This window comes from Curcuma longa, chromosome 17 (assembly GCF_044706935.1).
Source record: "Curcuma longa cultivar G26 ecotype Majalengka, Jawa Barat chromosome 17, ITB_CL_G26_1.1, whole genome shotgun sequence".
NCBI lineage: Eukaryota > Viridiplantae > Streptophyta > Magnoliopsida > Zingiberales > Zingiberaceae > Curcuma > Curcuma longa.
In genome coordinates, this window is record NC_133877.1 from 2,043,091 (window position 1) to 2,064,063 (window position 20,973).

At 39.3% G+C, this 20,973-nt stretch overlaps 5 protein-coding genes across 7 annotated transcripts; 2 read left to right on the plus strand and 3 right to left on the minus strand.

Moving 5' to 3' along the window:
• Positions 1-2: 2 nt before the first annotated feature.
• Positions 3-8,065, minus strand: LOC141848402 (DEAD-box ATP-dependent RNA helicase 53-like). Its single transcript, XM_074736430.1, has 7 exons — positions 7,547-8,065; positions 6,106-6,233; positions 5,542-5,950; positions 4,829-4,927; positions 4,504-4,728; positions 1,320-1,481; positions 3-892 (listed from the first exon to the last, which is right to left on the minus strand). Exons 1-7 carry the CDS (start codon positions 7,955-7,957, stop codon positions 344-346), a joined length of 1,983 nt encoding a protein of 660 aa, XP_074592531.1. The 5' UTR covers positions 7,958-8,065; the 3' UTR covers positions 3-343.
• An 893-nt stretch (positions 8,066-8,958) lies between these two features.
• On the plus strand, positions 8,959-11,684 carry LOC141848409 (small ribosomal subunit protein eS12-like). The gene is made up of 4 exons (XM_074736438.1): positions 8,959-9,046; positions 10,631-10,910; positions 11,101-11,166; positions 11,358-11,684. Exons 1-4 carry the CDS (start codon positions 9,042-9,044, stop codon positions 11,415-11,417), a joined length of 411 nt encoding a protein of 136 aa, XP_074592539.1. The 5' UTR covers positions 8,959-9,041; the 3' UTR covers positions 11,418-11,684.
• Positions 11,685-11,748: 64 nt separating this feature from the next.
• LOC141848406 (accelerated cell death 11-like) lies at positions 11,749-15,618 on the minus strand. Of its 3 annotated transcripts, none has more exons than XM_074736434.1 (4): positions 15,370-15,618; positions 13,598-13,770; positions 12,397-12,542; positions 11,749-12,075 (listed from the first exon to the last, which is right to left on the minus strand). In XM_074736434.1, exons 1-4 carry the CDS (start codon positions 15,553-15,555, stop codon positions 11,969-11,971), a joined length of 612 nt encoding a protein of 203 aa, XP_074592535.1. In that variant the 5' UTR covers positions 15,556-15,618; the 3' UTR covers positions 11,749-11,968. The 3 variants fall into 3 exon arrangements, with proteins under 3 accessions (XP_074592535.1, XP_074592536.1, XP_074592537.1); XM_074736435.1 differs by having other exon boundaries at positions 13,598-13,698; positions 15,370-15,571; XM_074736436.1 differs by having other exon boundaries at positions 11,978-12,111; positions 15,370-15,571.
• Positions 15,619-15,791: 173 nt separating this feature from the next.
• LOC141811496 (aspartic proteinase CDR1-like) lies at positions 15,792-17,210 on the minus strand. Its single transcript, XM_074699523.1, has 2 exons — positions 16,993-17,210; positions 15,792-16,890 (listed from the first exon to the last, which is right to left on the minus strand). The coding sequence occupies exons 1-2, from the start codon at positions 17,208-17,210 to the stop codon at positions 15,792-15,794; spliced, it is 1,317 nt and encodes a 438-aa protein (XP_074555624.1).
• A 1,516-nt stretch (positions 17,211-18,726) lies between these two features.
• LOC141848405 (phospholipase A1-Igamma1, chloroplastic-like) lies at positions 18,727-20,642 on the plus strand. The gene is made up of 2 exons (XM_074736433.1): positions 18,727-20,561; positions 20,597-20,642. Exon 1 carries the CDS (start codon positions 18,995-18,997, stop codon positions 20,528-20,530), a length of 1,536 nt encoding a protein of 511 aa, XP_074592534.1. The 5' UTR covers positions 18,727-18,994; the 3' UTR covers positions 20,531-20,561; positions 20,597-20,642.
• Positions 20,643-20,973: the final 331 nt, after the last annotated feature.

Sequence of the window (20,973 nt, forward strand, 5' to 3'; positions counted from 1 at the left end):
GATTGTTCAACAAAACTTGAATTTGAGAGAGTAGATAGTGCATGACACTTACCTGGCAACAAAAACCTAAATCACCATCAACGTACAGATGTTTGAGTGAAAGAAACATTGCATTATTTAACATACTTTTTCGATTATATATCTTAATCCTTTAGAAGAACCTACTGCAGCAGTGTAGGTACTGCAAAATGAATCGAAAGTAGAATTCCAGTCTTGAACAAACCCTTTTAAGCTGAAGATTAGAAGTGATATCTAGTGCAACCTGTGTCGCTAGGTCCTGGGGAGCAGAACGAATCCATGATAAGTTGAGCTCATGAGTACCAAAGACAGTATTGCTACTGACCTAATCGGAACTCATGAAAGACCTTCCGGGCCAACCACTGTCGTCTTCGTCCTTCTTTGAGCCTCCGCCAAAGCTGCCAAAGCCGCTAGAACGAGCAGATCCAGAACTGCCAAAGCGCCCTGAACCAGAGCTGCTGCTGCTGCCGAAACCACCAGAACTGCCAAAGCGCCCTGAACCAGAGCTGCTGCTGCCGAAACCACCAGAACGGCCAAAACTTGAACCACCAGAGTCCTCGAAATTGCCAGAGCGCCTTGAGCCAGAGTCACCGAAACCTCCAGATCGACCGAAAATGGAGTCCCCAAAACCGCCAGAGCGTCCTGAACCAGAGTCGCCAAAACCTCCAGATCGACCAAAACTGGAACCAAAACGCCCTGAACCTGAATCGTCAAAACTGCCTGCACGTCCACCAGAACGACCATAAGAGCCACCACTGCTTCCACCACGACCGAAGCCTGAACCTCCCATCCGACCACCTCCATAGGAATCAAAGCGTCCGCCGCCCATGCTTCTAAAATCTTCTCCCCCGCCCTCAACTGTAATTCTTGGAAGCTGAAAATAAAAAGGAAGAACAAACATGGATGAAGTCAGAGGTATTCATAAGTAGCTATCAAGATACTAACTAGATGCAATAAGCATTGAAAATACATTGCGCGACAAGCAAAGAAAAAGAGGGAAAGGCAAAGAAGAGAAGTAATTCACAACTATACTGAATTGTGAGTCCCTAAAAATCCAGGAAAAAAGCCCTACGGAAAAGAACAAAAGAAAATAGGCAACATTAAGTTTTTTATTAAAAAAAAAACTACTATGGGTCTAAGACTAACACAAAAGTATACTGCTTTTCATGATTTTCCTCGCTAAGCAACTTGACAAAATTAATAATGGTTCTTAATATTTGTACATAAAACAAAATAAAATTCTTATATTGGCATAGGAAACCTCAAATAAGTTTAAGATCAAAGTACGAGTAGTAACATACCTCAACAAACCTGCACCCAATCTCTTGTTCAACACCTCTAACTATACGATTTTGCTCATTCGTGTGAATGAGAATTGCACTGCCCTTTTTGCCTGCTCGCCCAGTTCGACCAGATCTATGAACAAATAACTCAGTTGTGCTTGGCATCTCATAGTGTATCACCTGACCAAAGAAAAAAACAACTAATCAAGAAAAATTCTAGTATGCTTCTCCATAATCAAATACATTACAAAAGTAAAAAAAAAAAAACACTAAAACTAATGGAAGAGAAAGAAGAGTTGTCATCACCACCATGTAAAGAATCCACCAATTGAACTCTATACAAGGCTATATCACTACTTATATTCAAACAAATCACTTTTATTACTACTAGTCTTTTCCTTAAGTCTCCCTCTAACCCTTTACATTTCAACTCTAAGAGTCTCATTGTTTGGCTGGAAGATATGAAGGATAGTGACAATATATGGAACTTATAGAGTAATTTTGTGAGGCTTTCTTTCCTCTTCCTCACATCCTCCATCCTAGTAATGAGACCCTAATCGATTCACTTTTGTCTTATAAATTCATTAGCAGCCTTTGAACATTTCCGTGGTAATTCAATTTATTTTCTCACATTTTATCACCAATTGGGCTGTACCTATTCACTTCTTAATAATAGTATAGTAGCAGCATGTTTTATTTTATCTTTCCCAATAATGCTTACATCATCTTATATTCTCATCTCTATTACATTAGCTTTGTAATGCTTAACACTTTAATCTATAATTGTACCATAGTCTAATGACAATTTTCTTTTAGGTCAAAAAACGGTCATAGAAGATATGAAACAGTTTAGACTAAGCATACAACAAATGATTCAAGTATTATTAGGTCAACATTGTAATTTATACACCTACAATATTAGATCAACTGTCGAAAAGGTCCTCCTACAAAATTATGGGAGTAGAGGAAGAAAGAAAGAGAAACTGTGGCCTCACTCAGAGATAACCATCACAATCAGATGAATTCCACTAGTAACAGTGGGAAAGACCACTAGGCACAAATTATTTCAAATTATTTAAGATACTAAATCAATTTAGCAGTACAATGATATGAGCAATTATAAAATCAAAGATCAAAAACATCTGGAATATCACAAAAATAACACAAAATGAAGAGATGTATCAAACTTATTAGCCTATGTATGACATTCCTGAAGATATCCCCTCTAGCAACCATACTATCATCATCATGCAGTTGTATTTGTTTTATCCCCTGATAGTATGCAAAGCAATATCATTAATAGTATTAAAATTAATGAAACTATTATTTATTCCTAGAATTTCAGCTTACACCTTCCACTCAAAAAGATTTTAGCTATTCTTAGAATCCATTGGCCATTTTTGAACAATGTACCATCTTTTTTCCTCATTTTATCATTATTAAAGCTACATCTAATTCCTCTTAAATGTTAATATTTTATTTTAACTTTTATGATATCTCCACATATCTATCTTAACACTCTCATCTCTACTCCTTTGACTTTGTGTGTGTTGTTTTCTATCCATTCGCCACTCTTATCCATAAAGGCACATGGTACAACAGTTTTATAAAATTTTCCATCCAGAAAGGGATATAACAATCATGCAAGATTCCAACAGCTCTCCTCCATTTAGACCAATCATCTTTATCCTAGTAATTATCTCTTAATCAATACCCTCTTAATGCTGAATAATATAACCAAGATACCTAAACAGTTTAAAAATACAAGGATTACATGTCCATTCGTCATTAATCATTTCATAAATTCTTTTCTTAAATTGCATTTCATATATTTAATTTTTATTCTACAACAATGATAATAACTAAGTCTTTATTCCACTAATGCAGAATCGGCTATATGGATCCTCCTATGCCATGGGGCTTGGGTCCATACATAATATTTGCCTATGTTTTAATTCTACTTTTCTAGTTATATTAAAATCTTTAGTTTCTAAAATGTTTCCGATAATGCAAGCTTCAAATTTAATGGAACTGTCTCATTAAATAACACATCATTGTTTGCAAATAACATCCATCAAGGAGGCTTATCTTCAGCATAATTAGCTAACTCATCTAGTATTAATATGAAAAGGTAAGAGCTAAAAACTGTCCCTTGATGTACAACTATAAGTACAGAAAGATATGGCACACTCCCAGAAACTCTCAACACCAGGAATGACAATATCACAAATAACTTTTATTGCATTAATAAACAATAAGATAATTCTTTTCTCCTCAAAGATCCCCCACAATAGTTGTTTACAAACTTAAGCATATTTTTAAATTAATAAAACCCATAGGCATATCCTTTCTATATTTTTCCATTATCAAATAAATAGCAATTATAGTTGCTCTTCAGATGATATAATTAAATTGATTTTCAAAAATTAATTCAAATTGCTCATTTTACTCTTTCCTAGGGTTTCATAAATAGATATTAAAAATAATATTCTTCAAATGTCTTCTTAATTCACAAAATTTTAGCAAATAATTCAATATCTATATTATTCCTAGACACTTTACTCTAAACTGCAATAGGTATATCATCTAGCCCTACAATTTTAGGTGCCTTTATTTGATTACTATTAAGAACAAATTTATAATTCCTTCAGAACCTTTTGGTCTCCAAAATCAAATTATTTGTAAAGTTTTCAAGACATAATTTATAAGAATAATTTTCCTTAGTTGCATTAAAATCAATGAGAACCTTTTTATGCATCTAACCTTGCCTAAGTCTCTACGTTTCCTTTCTGTAGCTTTTGCAATCCAATTAATATCCTTCTCCTAACTCTTAATTCCTAAATTATCACAGAACTCATACTATGCTTTAAACTTTTGCAACGTTAATAATTTTTTATCGCCTTGAATTTAGCTATTCCATACATATTTAAATTATCATTATTTCTGAAAGTTAACCTGTCTTAAACTATGACTTCTTTAACCTAAATAGCTTACGAAGCAACCAACTCTTCTTATATGCTTTAGCTCTTAGACTATCCGAGACCAGCTCAAGTGGCCTTATTGTGAAGACAGATTTTCCATACTAGGAGAACATGTCCCACAAACTAACATATGCAAAAAATTCCAGAAGGTCAAGCATTAGGAAATAAGCATGCTATGTTAATAAGGCATGAGTAACATGTAAACAAGAAAAAGTGCAGACCAAATCAACATTTGGTATATCCAAACCACGAGCAGCAACGTCAGTAGCAATCAGAATATTAAAGCGACCATCACGAAATCCAGCTAGTGTCCTTTCTCTCTGACTTTGTGAAATATCACCGTGGAGCGGCTCACAAGGGAAGCTCCGACCCATAGCATAAGCTAACCTATCTGCATCACGTTTTGTTTGAGTGAATACTATGCATTTACCTCCTTTTGCATGTTCCTATAAGGAAATCAAGATGTTATTTAAATTGAACCAAAATAATTCAAATACTAATTAAATTTGAAAGGTAGCAAAATGGATAAGTTGACTTATAACTTACTTTAATTAGTGGGCCAAGAATTGATGGTTTTGCATAATTATCCGTAACAATAGAATAGAGTGTTATTCCTTCTGCTAACTTCTGGTCAGAGTCACCAACCTACAGATAAAATATATACTGAATGAAGCATTTATGTCAATGCAACGAAAAGCAATATAAATCAATCATAGTTATAAAATCCAGCAGACATTTAGCTATATGTTAGACATAAAAATGCTGCAAACAAACTGGGTCATTCTTGTATTCAATGATAAAATTAAACAACAAAGTTGATATCCACAGAACTAGAAAAGATGCTATGTGAAAGGCAACCATTAAATATGTGAGGGAATATCCCAACTACCAGCCTCTCTCTAAAGCATCCTATAGTAAACTTAGCTTGTACTATCATAATTTTCTATAACGTTCTACTTGTATGAAATATTTAGATTACTTTGAGGTCATCTAGGATGCATTTTCATTCAAATTCCACTTCTTTAAGAGACCTCTAACTTCATGCAGAGACCCATCAAACAAAAATAGTGTCAAAGAAATTTACTTGTACTGAAAATTAGAATAAAGACCATAAACACGCAAAAGAAGACGAACCTGGATGCACCTACGCAGGTATTAATACTAGTCAAAGAGAGACAAATATTGATATTGACTCAAAGAAAATCAACTAACAACCAAAAAGAATACATCATGATTTGTAGTTGAACTGTTAAACTCACAAGGTCAATGTTAACAGGATTGTTTAGAAACTTTTGGGTGAGTTTCCGAATCCAAACGGGCATAGTTGCAGAGAACATCAAAGTTTGATGCTTTCGTGGCATCCCTTCCAAAATTCTCTCAACATCTTCAGCAAATCCAACATTAAGCATTTGGTCAGCTTCATCAAGTACAACAAATTGAATCTCTGACAAATTCAAGGCGCCTCTATTTAGCAAATCAATAACTCGTCCAGGAGTGCCCACTACAGCATCAACACCATAATTAAGTGCTCTGATCTGTTGGTTAATTGGAGAACCTCCATAGACACACAACGTGTCCAAAGTGGAAGATTCTTGAAACTCTTTCTCAACTTGTCTAGCAAGCTCTCTGGTTGGTGCAAGCACTATGGCCAAAGGATTTCTTCCACGACTACAGAAACAGAACACAGCATAGAATCAGACATGGCAGTAGAAATAGTGATGTTTGTAGTATCATAGAAAGAACCAGATGACATATGCAATAAAATATCTGCATGTATAGAATCATGAATAACTGAAAATCTACATCTTGGATTTTGAACCTACCCATGCTTGGCCTGAAATTGTATAATTTTATCCATGATTGGAATTCCAAAAGCAAGAGTTTTCCCAGTGCCTGTCTTTGCACGGCCAATCATATCTCTCCCTTGCATTGCAGGTTCAAGAACAGCTCTCTAATAAAATATCCAAAGAAATCATATTAAATAGATAACTATGGCAACAGTGCTCAATTTTAATAGCAAACAAAATAAACATGAAAAGTAAGAAAACAAATAAAATTCTTCACATAACGGCAGCAGTATCACTAATGAAATTTTGCATCTTTGTACGTGAGCTCAACGTGACATTGGGCTGATAGAGCATATTCATACATGTATCATGATTTATCAAGCCAAAATTGTTCTATGAAACTCTAGAACCATCTGCCACATAATTTTTATTATGATCGCAGTTAAAAAGCTGTTTGTACAAGGAATTAAGATTTTATATCATTTTGCATCAGGTGCACAAGCCATTCGATGAAAAAGTAACAAGGTATGTAATTATTAAGGCACAATGTTAGATATACAATAATCTTTAATGAATGTATAATTGTCACCTTAATTTTACACAATAGTGTAGAGTGCAACCAACATGGATAAATATCATAATTTAGAAAACTGCTTGACAAGTTGAGGTTGAAGTAATTCCACCAACATATGATTCATCATTTTATGCATAAGTACACAAATTACAATATTGTCTTATCATAAACTTCATCTTGCTCAATTCAAAATATGCATACATATTCTAGAATCTAAAAGCATATTTTCCAAAGGTATAAGCTTCTCTTTTCAAATTGGAACAGTAATTTTTTATCTAGATAGATATAATACAATCAGAGAGATGTTATTTTAGAAATCACATGATCGTTCAATTTCCCATTTGAATAAATAGTTATAATGAATCATACTATGCAAGATGCTACAACATATCATACTTTATTTTATTCATTAGAATAGACATATGATAATGCTTGGTTTACTAATTAAGCTAGTAAAATACTGTATAAATTAATGTTCACATGTCACACAAAATAAGGCTAGACTTTTTTCTAATATATTTACTTTGCACAGAGTAAACTGTGTCATAGAATATTCCACAAAATATGAGTGACAAGGGGGCTTTCAAAATAAAATTACATTAACCACCAACAAAGAGGTTCTGTTCAACAAAATATCATTGTGTAAGATGAATGGTACAGATCAGGGTGCAAGAACCAATCTATTTTTTGCTAAATTAGACTGTTTCCCATCCAGGCTTTGGTTGAATCATGGAAATTGAGTACTTCCACAAAGCATTTGACTATACATGAACAAGCTAATAAGTGTACTTAAACAAATGATTCCAGCCAACAACACTCTACAAGCAACAAAAAAAAGCAAAAAAAATGTACTAGAACGAATCATTAGAAACAACTGATATTTAAAACAGTAAAGCCTGATACCTGTATAGGGAATAGTGTCGTGATTCCCTTATTTGCAAGTTTAGACACGATGTCTTGCGAAATTCCCAGCTTGCTGATCTCCAGCCCCTCCTCCCCACTCTTTGAAGCACCCTTCTCTTTCTTTTCTTCATAATAGTCATCAAAGGCGTACTCAGCACAGGCTATGTCCGTGGCCCTGAAGCCTAGCGGGCGCAACGAATGGAACCCTCTGCGGCCGACATCACAAAAACCAAACTTTTGAGATCTGCGACACCCAAATAAGGGGATTCCGTCGCCGATCTCAGAGTCCCAGTCAGACCCCGCAGGTTTCGGTGCCGGGAGCCGGGGCGCCGCCGGGGAGACCAGAGCAGCAAGGGCTCGACGCGACGCTAAGACGGCAGTGGATCCGGACCTACGTAACAAGAAGCTCATCGCCTTTGATTCAAAATCCTCTCCAAACACGAGAAGATATCGATGGGAGGCAAGACCGTCGCACAGCGCGACTAGGGTTTTGGTGGGCGAGGACTCGAGGAGGACTCGCAAAACCCTCGCTCTAAGACCTTCATCTGAAGAAGCAGAGATATTTATAGAGAAACGGTTTTAGATCAAGTACGGATTTCCATTCACCAAACAGAAAAACAGTGCGTCTCCATTGGCTGCGAGGCTTTAGGGTTTAGGGTGAAATATTCTGGACCAATGAAATCGAACGTCCGTGTCGCAGCGGGTCACTTTCAGGTTGGCAGCCAGATCCGAAATGGTGAAATAGTAGACCCGAATCCGACAAAGTTGGACCGGACTTTGCGTAGGCGGCCCAAAATAAGCTACGGGCCGTGCTGAAGAGGATCCATCTAAGAAGCTGGATACTTACTTAAAATAGCAAGATTTGGCTGTAAGAGAGTGCTTTTTAAAATTTCTTAAAAGCAGATAAATTCCGTTAGATCGACTTTCTTAATATGGAATAATAAATCTGATTTCGTTTTAGAAGTTTTTTAGGCCTAGGCCCGACCAGTTAAGATTAAATACAATGTCATTGAGGATGTGAATGAGTTATTTATTTTAAAAAAAGACATATTAGACTGTTGATTTTTCGAACGGACTAGAGCGGAGAAAAAAATCACAAAATGAAGACGAATTTGATACTGACAAGGATTATTTTTTATAAAAAAAAGACTTTTTGTTTTATGTTTTATTTTAATATTATACTGAATAAAAACAGATAAATTCAGTTAGATCGACTTTCTTAATATGGAATAATAAATCTAATTGGATTTCGTTTTAGAAGTTTTTGGAGTTAGGCCCACCTCTCTGTCCCGGTCCGAACCGGCCAGTTCTAATCATCGAAGGGTCCATTAAATCGACGGCCAGGATGTGCCTGCTACCTACTCTATAAATAGCTCGTCCGCGATCGTGGTCCGATCGCATTCCGTAAACCCTCCAAAGTGGTGCGCCGCCGTTCTCCATTCCTCACTTGACCTCGTCGGCGGTCGATCCCTCCTTTTTTACCACAGCAAACACAATGGCGTAAGTGATCTTGTTCCCAATTTCCGTGGCCTCGTGTTATTTTACCGCCGATGAGTGGAAATTTTTATGGTAATTTGGCCTTTTTTATTCGTGTACTATTTCTCTGCGATTTTGGTGTAGGAAAAAAGTCGGATGTATAATTAGTCTTCTAGGTCGCTTAATCTTACTCCTTTTTGCCAAAGTTCTTTTCTTTTATTGACTATGAGCATGCGTTTTTGAGTTTATACATGGTGGATTTATGGAATTAAATCATAGATATAGGAAGCTATTTGGGAGAACAGTTCAGGGAGGGAAGTTAATAAACTAATTGAAAAAAGCACCGAGCTAGTCACTTGGATCCTTTCCCTATAGATATTGAATGTAATTGAGTGTAATTTATTTATCTTGAGAATGATGAGCTTGATATCAATGACTCTTAATTTGTAGGAGGAGTGGAAAATTTGGGACATAGGCTATTTCTTCTTTTATGGTTGATGAACCATAATATGTCATATTTGCAACTATTTAGAGGTGGATTCAGGATTTTGAATTTTGCGGGACAAAGAAATATTCTTGCTGAATTTTACTTGCTGTGAACATTCAAAGAGTTTTTTTTTTGATATGATGGTTTGAATGGATTAACAAATTTGAAAACAATCGGTTTTGGACATTGAATTATACATTTAAAGTCAGTTTAAAAATGATCACCACGCAATGATAAATTTCATGTGATCTTAACAATCCACATTTTGAACAATTCTAAGTCGAGTGGTGAAGTTTCCTTCAATTTAGAATGTTAGATTTAGGAAATTTGATGCTTTGAAGATCCTGAGAGTTTGTTAGTTTCTTCCAAGTTAAATCATTTTGGTCTGCTGTTGTTTCGTTCATTCATTTGTCTGGCACTCCAACCATAGTAGGAGAAAGTAGGAAAGAGAACTAAAAATTTTGTTTTCTTGGTGAAAAAAATTGGAGAGACCATAAAAAAGTGAAGATTAAACTAGCCTATTTTCTTCTTAATCCAATTCCACAAAACTCTATGATATCCCTTCTTCAGCCTGCAAACATCGAGATGTGCTATACTTCACTTAGTGAGCCTCAAAATGTGATACGAGTGCAATTGTTGGAGTGTGGTGCTGTTTGTCAGCGGCAGGCCTCAAAGAGAGGCATTGCTAGTTAAGCCAATGGTTGGCGGGTCTACTTACATTGGTTGAGAGGCTTGTTATTCGTCAAGCAACCTCATGGAGAACCTGTGGAAGTCTTCATGTGTTCCAAGGGGGGCACAAAAGGCCTCGCAGTGAGGTCTTCACATATAGATGGCCACCCATTCCTGGGCTTACTGAAGTAGGAGGCTTGTTAACCATCATTGGTTCTTTTTCCTAGATTTTCCAAATTCATGGACTCGAGCACAACATCAAGATTCATTCTCCATTACATGTTCAGAATTTCAAAACTGAATTACCTGCTTGGGTCCATACAACTTTCTCTCTCTGCTATTAAACATTAGGGATTTGCTTCCTCTCTTATTCCTATCATCTGCTCCTTCTCTACTTCTCTATTGTATATCTTTTCTTTAAGTATGCTCTTAAGTCCCTTTTGATTTGGCAGTGAAGATGCTGTTGCCGAATCTGGTCCAGTTCTTGGCGAGCCCATGGATTTGATGACTGCTCTGCAGTTGGTGTTGAAGAAGTCATCGGCCCATGATGGACTTGTTCGCGGACTTCGTGAGGCTGCAAAGGCAATTGAGAAGCATGCTGCTCAGCTTTGTATTGTAGCTGAGGACTGCAACCAAGCCGACTACGTTAAGCTGGTCAAGGCACTCTGTGCTGAGCATAACGTGCACTTGGTCAATGTTCCAAGTGCCAAAACTCTTGGCGAATGGGCTGGGGTTAGTCGAGTCACTTCTGCTTTTTTGCCATCTCCTCTTTTCTATAATTTGCATAGATTCTTATTCCTACCCTCCTTGTAGAAGAGAAGTTGTCAATAATGTTGATTTTTAGTTTATATTTTCATTTGGAGCAGCAATTGGTGATTGGCTACTTTTAAGAGTTTTCTTTTTTATGATCAACACTATGCAGCTTCGCAAGATTGATCCAGAGGGCAAGGCAAGGAAAGTGGTGGGCTGCTCATGTGTAGTCGTGAAGGTGATGAAGAACCCTTTCTTTCTATCATCATTGTCTTCATCAAATCACTCTGGCTGATTATACAATAAGCAGTGTTCAGATTTCTTAAATTATTTTTGAGCTGATATTAACTAGATGTCCAGTTTCTTTGTAGTTTGCTCTGTTACTTCTGATTAATTTGCTGCTCATCTGCCTTCTAATTTCTTTTGCAGGACTATGGTGAAGAATCCGAGGGCCTTCACATAGTTCAAGAATATGTCAAATCACATTAAGTATTGAAGATTTTGCCCTACCTCGTTGTGCCATGAAACTTGTGTTGTTGAAATCCTTCAAATACGAGTCAATTTCATGATTATTATGTCGAATGTTTTAAATCTGAACTTCGTAGTGAATTACATTGCTTTATTATGGTTCTGATATGGATAATTTGTGATAGAATTTCTTCAAACTGACTGTTCTAACATGGTTTGTCTAAACCTGTACAATGATACAATCAAAAATTAAATGTGAACTCTATATGAATCAGGTTTATTAATGAACATGAGTCTTTGAGGCTGATGGACAATTTGTTCGGATTGATAAAGAAATAATACACCAATATCGTAGGGAAACTTAAGTGCTAATCTCAAATCATAAAATTATATGTTTAATAAGATCCACAAGAATATTTTCATAAGGGTTAAGAGTAAACGATCAAGAATAATGTCTAACATTTATCTAGCTTCGCCTAAAGATCAATCAAACTCAAATAGTCTCTCCTAGATGAACAAACGTTTCACAAGTAAACTCATGGCCAAGATGTAGCACCGGGTCGCGCCTGTCCTCACCAATCTATCCCCATTTGTCTCGAGTTATATAGCTCTTCAACGTACGCGATGACAGGACCTGAGCTTCTGATGTAGGTTTGCATATAAGTTCTTGCTGATGCCTCTGCAATCATTCAACAACTGGTCAGCCAAAATTCTTCTGCAAGTGAAATTTAAAGGTTATGATCTTAAGCATAGATCTGTATGGACCGCTGATAAACTACCTCATGTTTGCTTTTATGTTTGCCCTAGAACTGTATCTTATTCCTCATCGATTTTGGCAGTTAAGAATGAATTCAGAAGCAGATCGAAGGACTTTTAAAATCTAGTGTGATCTCAGAAAACTGCTCGAGGTTCATGCGGATTTTTGTTCAACCATAACGATAAATAGCAATGTCTTGTTTGATGATAATGAGCCATTCCAATATCAAAAGTAGAAACTCACCGTCTTCATTTAGCTTCTTCACTAGCTGTGCTTTTGACGGAAGGGCATACATTCCTGCAGCAACTGCTTTCCTTATTGCCCAACCATGGTGAGGAGCAAACACCTTTGCATATGCTACAGTTGCAGGATCCCTCAGGGAATTGTCACTGTGTTGGCAAAGAACAAAATGAAAAGGAATTAAAAGACTTGATGCCAACATCTGTAATAGTTCATTATCTAAATGATCTTCAATTTAATACATATTAAATTGACTGTTTTGAGGGAGGAGTTAGCAATGGTTTTCTAGTATTACAGTAACTGAAGTTCAAACATTGATTCTGCAAATTTTAGAATCATTTCCATTTTCTGACAATGAGATGAAGTTTATTGTTCAACTGGCAAAAGAGAACATATTAACAAGATGAAACACACATAAATGTAGCAACAAAACTACAAGAGGAAATACAAACTAAATGTCAACTTAAGGTTTTGGCAGAGAAATTTATCTGATCAATTTTGAAGCAGCAAAACATAATGTTCTTGAACAACCAAGATGTGCAACGAAACACCTGAAGGCATACTGAATATGAAATGAATGGTTTCAGATGATCAGAGAAGTACATTTTGGAATTTTAATACAATGGACTTAGTTTAATGACTAAGAACTGATATTTCATCATTTTAATGGTTTGTTTGAAAACATGAAAGCATCTTTGAATTATAAATAGTTTATAGGTAATTTCTGAACCTCTCAAAAATGCTATTAGTGAAGTCTTATGCACTTAATTACCATGTTTTTGTAAATTTTATGATGGATGGTTAGTCTACCTACCCATTAAAAATATGGCTGGAAATGCTCAGAAAACCAGATTAGTTTATGTTTCAAATCTGGCAAATCCTTAGCTACATGTTAGAATGATTTATTCTGGAGATCATTATTTCAGTTAGTTACTAATGGATTTGATTTGAACATTATTGTAGATTGTCATTCTTTCTTTGAAGCTTAAGTCATCATTGTAATGTGTTTGAATTTTGTTTAAGCATGATTTGAACTAGTTGGCATACGTATGAAGAATAATCTAACAATGTGTTCAAATTTTCTTCAGGCGTAATAGAAGATAGTTGGAATATAAAATTTTAGCCATCCTTTTATTATGTCAAAATATAATGTTTAGCATGCACATTGCAGATGGAAAAGAAAGGTATGAGTTTATGTCCATACTCTTTTTCGAGAATCTGCTCAAACAACACCTTGACCATGTCAAGTCCACGCTTAACTCTAAGTAGATTACGTGAATGGCTACCACCTTGTTTCACACAATCCTGTTGAATATCTAACTCAAGCAAATTGTTTAAAGTTGAGATTGATTTTGATGCTTCACATAAATCTTCAACCTATATTCAGAATCCACCAGAAAGTGACAGAAAAGAAAGAAACCAGTTAATACATTGGCATCCAAAAAATAGAATAAAACCTCATTATAAGTGTAGCATAAGCATAGATAACGCTTGAACATGGTTATGGAGGTGGTTCCTTTCTCCTCAATGCATGACTTTTCTAAGCCAAAGCTAATGCAATTGAAAATGGGATTAAACTAGAGATGAGACCAGTGTTGTCGCTTGCCTAAGCATTCAGGTGAAATGATGCCTGAGCACTTCAAATGAAGCTGGTCACATCAACATGATGAAGCTTGGTCTGGAAAAACTCTTAAGATATAGTTTGTCTTCTTGAATGGAAGAAACAATAAAAATTCAATCTGGGAAAAACACCTCATAAGAACATGCTTTTTCATCTTCTATGTGTTGCCTACAAATCTATGGAGTCACTATTCAATGTCCAAATTCTCTCAGTAGGTTTTTATCATTTGGCATTGCATCTTGTGCCACAACACAAGCACCAAAGTTGCAAAGTAAATAAAATACAGGAAGCAATGGATATATATTATCAGTAGAGTTGTCAAAGTGTTTTCAATAACACTAAAAACATAAGTTGTCTGGATAAAATTATCTCTCAATGCATTATCATCAATCTATTCAATATGACAAGGTAAACACACAGAAACAACAATAAATCATGAAGTCACCAAGGAAGGAGTATATAACAAGTTCTCTTGATTGCCTAGCAAGCCTTTGAATCTTTGATTCTTTGGTGACTAACCACATGCTTAGTAAAGAAACTGCTAGATCATCCTCCATCATGTCTTTATCTTTGTTTTTCCTCTTAGAAGTTCTTAAAGATGTTTTTGATGAGAAACTGAAAAAAAAAACTGAATAATTTTGTCATGTTTATGGACGATCACTCGTCTATTGCATAAGGACGAGATGGTGATTGACACATGAGATGGTGATCGATTCATCGTAAGAGTGGAAATCTACACAATGTCTACATGCCAATTTCAAGCATAACCATTGACTTCTAGATCTTTTTCTGGTTAAAATTAAAAAATTATTATCTAGTTTAAAGTTGTCTTAATGTACTATAGTACAAGTCTTCTCAATTAGCTAAGCAGAGTTGAAGGTACATAATGACACTTAAAAAGTCTTGAGTCATGTTGAGATGGATGTCTGGAAATACTATAAAGGATAAAATAAAATTTTAAATACTAATATTGAAGAGCAATTAGGTGTAGTTTCAATTGATGAAAAATGAGCAAATAGTTATTAGACTGCTAGGTAAGGATAGAGAAAGACTAATAATAGCCAATGCTCACTTTGGTACTTTAATCGCAATTACACACCATATGATCAACCCTGTTTTAGACGCATATAAATGTGACTCTTCTGAGGTTGTGCGATCGCAGACACATCGACAGATACCAAGATGAAGAAGACATATAGATCGATCAGTTTATCGTCAATTTGACCGAAACGAAGGGGGAAACTACTTTTTGGTGGAACATAATCATTTCAAAAAGCGGAAATCCCCGAAATCAATTCCAATCCCTCATTAGGAGATCAATCGAACTGCGGGAAAGAGAAAGGGGTAAACTTGACCTTAGCGACATAATCCATCTCTGCGAACTTGAAGGCTATACCCAGACATCCGAAGAGGAAGGAGACTTGAGAGCAGGCTCGGGAGAAGGCATCGACCTCCATGGGCGCCGTCTTGGAGCTTGCCTCCAAGGCCTCGAACGCCGCCGCGATCCGCCTCAAGGGCTTCTCCCCTCCTCCACTCTCCATAAGCCCTCTCTCTCTCTCTCCCTCCCTCTCTCTCCGCTTTCTTCCGACCGACCTTTTTCTTCTCGCGCGGACAATTTTCATTGTGCCCCCTAAATTACCTATATTTCTATTTTCGTCACGACAATTAGAATTATCAAATTTATTGAAAATTCAAGAGTGATCTAAAAATGCTCATGAAAAATGGAGGAATTTTTACTAAATTTAGTAAAGACATTTATTCACCGCCAAAATGAACCCTAAAGCGTGGCGCAGTCGGCGCTGGCGAAGGACACTTCCTTGACGTCGAGATCGTACCCAACGTGTAAATTTTGCTGCGCCACGTTCCCAAGTATCGGCGTGTCGGAGCCGGTGTCCGCCACCGCGAGGCAAACCACCTGATTCGCCTCCTGCATGAACATGCTCGTCGGACTCAGCCTCACCGACGCCTCTCCGGCGAACTTGAACGTGATAAACGGTAACTTCTGCCTGTCGGCCTCGCCGGCCACCGTGAAGCACAGCGGCAGAAGGCGGTCCGGATCAGTCGCGTTGGGCAGGCTGACCACCCTCGACACCTCCTGCACCAAACTCGAGAGCACGCCGGTGGGCAAGTAGTTTACGGTGGTGCCGGAGTCGATTATGATGTTGCCCGTCTTTAATCCAGTGGCGGAAGCGGGGACTGGGACCGTGCCGGCACCGTCGACTATGATCTCTTCTAGCCTGAGGACGAAGAAGGAATCTTCGACCGTCATCGGGGTGGTGACCTTGTCTCCGGCGACCACGCCGGCGGAGCCGAAGATGACCTTGCTGCTGGCTTGCGCGTCTGACATGGGAACCAGGCAATAAGAGAAGTACTTCTTGTCGAGAGAGGGAACGAGCTGGGAGGCGAGAGAGACGGGACTAGCGCCGAGCCCTGCCAAGCCCGCAGTGCGGCCGGAGAAGACGCCGCTGCTCTGGGAGTTGCAGCCGAAGGCGATATTGGAGATGACGACCGGAGTCCCGGCGGAGGAGTCGAAAGTGAGGTCCTCGGTGCCGAGGACGCCGTCGATCTTCGACCCGTCCGCGTAGGCGTATTGGTATTCGCAGGTGCCGCCGGCGCCGCAAGGGCTGTGGGGGAGGGCCTTGCAGGGGTTGGAGTCGCAGGGCAGCGTTCGGTAGGAGGAGGAGCTCGCCGGATCGAAGAGCGGCGCCGTCTGCTTGTAGCACTTGGTGCAGGGGACGCAGTTCGTCCAGATGAGGTCGCTGCCCGTGTCGGCGATGGCCAGGATGGAGAACGGCGGCGTGCCGAGGCGGAGCTCCATCAGATACTCGAACGAGTCGGGGACCACCTTCGAGACCACGTCGGACGGCTCGATGCCACTGCAACCGACAATTATCATTCAAAATTATTGTTTTTTTCATTTTAAAATATTTAAAAAATTGTTTGCCGTAAATTTTATTGGTGAAAAAGAAAATTTATACCCTCTTCTTTGCGCACGTGCGGCAATGCGGCGGGCTTGGTGGGCGGACCGATAGATTGCGGCACGTGCGCGATCTAGTGACGTGGCGGAGTGATTGTAGAAGGGAGATTTGGGGGAGTCCCGATGAATGAGCTCGATGCTAAAACTTGCGGCCGCCGCCGCCGTCATTGTCATTGCGGCCGCCGCCATAGAGAGCGCAAGTAAAATCAGGATCGTCATGTTTACTATATCGAGGGAACAAAGAGCGATTAGGGTGAGATAGTTTGCGACGTAATTTTACTTGGCAAGGTTAAGAATTTATAATCGAGGTTTCTAAGTTTATTTGAAAGGAAAATTATTACAAAAAGGAAACAATGAAATTTGAATTATATTTAAAAAGTATATAATTTAATGCTACGTAATTTCGGGTTAATTTAACATTCCATTTTTTTCAACTTTTTTACAAATTCATTTTAATGCAAAGCGAATGAAAATATAAAAAAAAATTCTTCCATTTTTGCACATTTATATGAAAATTATAAAAATTGATTTAGTTAGTGGTAATTTGAACAGATTGATAATTGAAAAAAAAAGTAATGTATAAAAATAGGAAGTAACTGAGAGATTTTTTTTTAAACTTGGATAAATGATAATTAGAAAAGGAAGACTCAAGATGATAATTAGGAAATAAATAATATGTTTGCAAACACTCTTTTAAATATTCACTTCTAATTTTCTGAAAATTGAAAGAAAATGAAAAGGAATAAAAAATATCCTACCAAACAAGTCTAAATCTTTCCCATTTTCTTGAGATTGGGCTTTGCATTTGGGCCTCATGGCAAAGCGTCCGAGAATCATAAGTTGGAGCCAGAGAGTATTCAAAAATTGAGTTCGAATTCACTTCGGGAATCAAGTTTCGATACACTTAACGCTCAGGAATCGGATTCAAATTACTTAGTGCTAGGGAATTAGAGTCGAGATCAGAGAGTACTTGAAAATCGAGTTCGACGTCTTACCGTGATTGGGATTTGTTGTATCATGGGAAACCAAAGGTAGGGAAGAACACAAGATATAATAATAGCAATTCATAATGATGAAGATTAATTATCGATGAGGTATTATCAAGAGAAAGGATCATAAGGCCATTGTATAATGGAAACGGAGTAGAACTACAATAAGAATTAAAAGTAGATATTGCAATTGTAGAATTTAAATGATGTAAAAGTTATCATTATTTAATGAAAATTATAAAAGAATAATAATAATCAAACATAAGATCATGCCCGTTTCCCAATAAATTTTTTTAGTATTTATTATTTTTTATTCTCGTTTGAATTAAATATCAAACTTCTGAATTAAGATTAGAACGACACCCTCTAATTTGTATTGACCAGAAATTCTTCTAAGGAAAAAAAAACATGGAATTAGGAGAGAGTAGCTTACCGGATCTGGATAGAAGACATTAACAAGATAACTAATTATTTTTAAAAATATTTTATCAACAAAATAATATATTCAAAGTTTGAGCCCGTGTGAATTTAAACAAAATAATATGTTCTAAGTCTTCTTTTTCAACAGTCAAATTCATCAAAATAATAATAAAAATATATATTAAACCGCGTAAATTTGAACAGGATATTCTCAAAGTTTGACTTCCACGATCAATGGTAGGTTTCAACAACAAGCTCCGGCGACAATGCCTCCTTTGAGTTTTGACCTGATGCTATCACTCGTTCTGAGACCGAGACTGCTTCAAAATCTAATCTTTTTCTTGCAGCAAGCTCCAAGATTCAATCTTGCTCTGGAATAGAGATTCAAAATCAAACTTTGACTTGATCAAGTCTTCTCCCTTCCTCAGACCGTCTCTCTCTCTCTATTTATATCTATGCAGTTCAGTCTTCTTTCTCGTTTCAGTTGATTCAATTCAGTTGGGGAATTCTTGGAGATCTGATCGAATTCTGCTCTCTGAATCTTGCAGTTTCTGGTTTTCTCTGTTTCTGCAGCATAACTTGCAGTTGGAGTCGATGGCGTTGCCGTCTTCCGCCGCCCTTGGCCATCACTGTCCGCCTTTGTCCGCCACCACGCACTCCTCTCTAGCCCAGGCCTTCCCCCGGGCATCCGCCGTTGAGGCGCAGCCGCACCAGGAGCGCCGGTTGAGGGCTTCGTTACATGTCCCCACCACCCTCTCCAACCTCCTCCACCTCCACGTCGGGAGCGCGCACGCCGCCGGCATGACCGTCGGCGACCTGCCAACCCCGGCTGCTATCCGCCCCGACACGCCCGCCTTCTCCCCCAAAGAAGACATCGCCTCTCTGTTCCAGGAGATCCATGGCCGCGGCGACTGGAGCCGCCTCCTCCACCCGCTCCACCCCTGGCTCCGCCGCGAGATCATCAAGTACGGCGAGCTCGCCCAGGCCACCTACGACGGATTCGACTTCAACCCCTTCTCCGAGTTCTGCGGCAGCTGCCTCTACGGCCGCCACCGCCTCCTCGCCAAGCTCGGCCTCGCCCGCACTGGCTACACCGTCACCAAGTACGTCTACGCTATGTCCCAGATCGGCCTCCCCCGGTGGCTCGAGCGCTCCCTCCACGCCGACGCCTGGAGCACTGACTCCAACTGGATGGGCTTCGTCGCGGTGAGCGACGACGCCGAGTCCCGCCGCATCGGCTGCCGAGACATAGTTGTCGCCTGGCGCGGCACCATCGCGCCAACCGAATGGTTCGAGGACGTCCAGGGGACGCTCCGCCCGCTCGGCGACGGCCACGGAGACGCCAAAGTGGAGCGAGGCTTCCTCGACGTCTACACCTCCAAGAGCGAGCGGACGCGCTACAACAAGACGAGCGCGTCTGAGCAGGTCATGGCGGAGCTCCGCCGCTTGGTGAACCTTTACCTTGAACAGGGCGAGCGCGTGACTCTGACCATAACCGGCCACAGCCTCGGCGGCGCTCTGGCGCTGCTCAACGCGTACGAGGCCGCGTCGGCGCTGCCCGAGGACGTCCCCGTGAGCGTGATCTCCTTCGCGGGGCCACGGGTAGGGAACGCGGCGTTCGGGGAGCGGCTGAAGGAGAAGAAGGTGAAGGTGCTGCGGGCGGTGGTGAAGCAGGACGTGGTGCCGCGGTTGCCTGGGATCCTGTTCAACGAGAGTCTGAAGACGTTAGAAGGGGTGGCGGGGAAGAAGATGGAGTGGGTGTACGAGCACGTCGGGGTGGAGCTGGGGCTGGACGTGAAGTCGTCGCCGTTCCTGAAACACGGCGTCGACGTCGCCGGATTCCACAACCTGGAGACGTACCTCCACCTGGTAGACGGGTTCATGAGCCGAGAGTTGAGTTTCAGAAGGGAGGCGCGTCGCGACGTGGCGCTTGTGAACAAGGCGAGCGGGATGCTGCGGGATGACCTCCGGATTCCGCCGAACTGGAATCAGGCGGCGAACAAGGGGATGGTGTGCAACGCCTACGGCCGGTGGGTGAAGCCGGCGAGGGAGGCGGAGGACATCCCTTCGCCGGCGCCTTACAGAGAGGCAACCGATGCCATGGCGGAAGAATTGGGAAGAAGCCTATAGATTGAATTATTCAAAATTAATTATCGATTAGGTGATAATTAATGCTGCAAATTAATTATCGATTAGGTGATAATTAATGAGCTAGTTGATAATTAGTGGTGATGATAGTTGATAGTTAAAGAAAGTTATTAGGATGATAATTAGTTACTGTAAAAAAATTGTCTATAAATGTGGAATTAATGAAGTAGAATTGGAGTCAGTGATTTGTTAATTTATCAATGATTAGAGAAAAATATTATGATAATATATTATTTATTTTGACCTCTTATTATTATATTTTTTAACATATCGACTGAGTCCTTCTACAAAAAGGTAAAATTCGTCACTCCAGTAGTTCCACATCGGTCTCACGGTCATTTGTGAGATGTGAGTCGGATTGACCCTAATCCGATCGAGTTGAGCCCGGAAGGAAAGGATTGCCTGGAAGGTTAGGCTTCGAGCAT

What these genes read in the sequence shown, in the direction of transcription:
- LOC141811496 (XM_074699523.1), bottom strand. Translation starts at nt 17,210, where the DNA reads ATGACGATCCTGATTTTACTTGCGCTCTCTATGGCGGCGGCCGCAATG. An exon ending in GCACGTGCGCAAAGAAGAGG is followed by an intron (nt 16,891 to 16,992) that starts GTATAAATTTTC and finishes TGTCGGTTGCAG; the next exon opens with TGGCATCGAGCCGTCCGACG.
- LOC141848402 (XM_074736430.1), bottom strand. Translation starts at nt 7,957, where the DNA reads ATGAGCTTCTTGTTACGTAGGTCCGGATCCACTGCCGTCTTAGCGTCG. An exon ending in CAATTTCAGGCCAAGCATGG is followed by an intron (nt 5,951 to 6,105) that starts GTAGGTTCAAAA and finishes CTGTTTCTGTAG; the next exon opens with TCGTGGAAGAAATCCTTTGG. An exon ending in TTCTTGGCCCACTAATTAAA is followed by an intron (nt 4,729 to 4,828) that starts GTAAGTTATAAG and finishes ATTTCCTTATAG; the next exon opens with GAACATGCAAAAGGAGGTAA.
- LOC141848406 (XM_074736434.1), bottom strand. Translation starts at nt 15,555, where the DNA reads ATGGAGAGTGGAGGAGGGGAGAAGCCCTTGAGGCGGATCGCGGCGGCG. An exon ending in AGATGGATTATGTCGCTAAG is followed by an intron (nt 13,771 to 15,369) that starts GTCAAGTTTACC and finishes TTCTGAATATAG; the next exon opens with GTTGAAGATTTATGTGAAGC. An exon ending in GAGCAGATTCTCGAAAAAGA is followed by an intron (nt 12,543 to 13,597) that starts GTATGGACATAA and finishes TTGCCAACACAG; the next exon opens with TGACAATTCCCTGAGGGATC.
- LOC141848405 (XM_074736433.1), top strand. Translation starts at nt 18,995, where the DNA reads ATGGCGTTGCCGTCTTCCGCCGCCCTTGGCCATCACTGTCCGCCTTTG.
- LOC141848409 (XM_074736438.1), top strand. An exon ending in CTCTTGGCGAATGGGCTGGG is followed by an intron (nt 10,911 to 11,100) that starts GTTAGTCGAGTC and finishes AACACTATGCAG; the next exon opens with CTTCGCAAGATTGATCCAGA. An exon ending in GCTCATGTGTAGTCGTGAAG is followed by an intron (nt 11,167 to 11,357) that starts GTGATGAAGAAC and finishes TTTCTTTTGCAG; the next exon opens with GACTATGGTGAAGAATCCGA.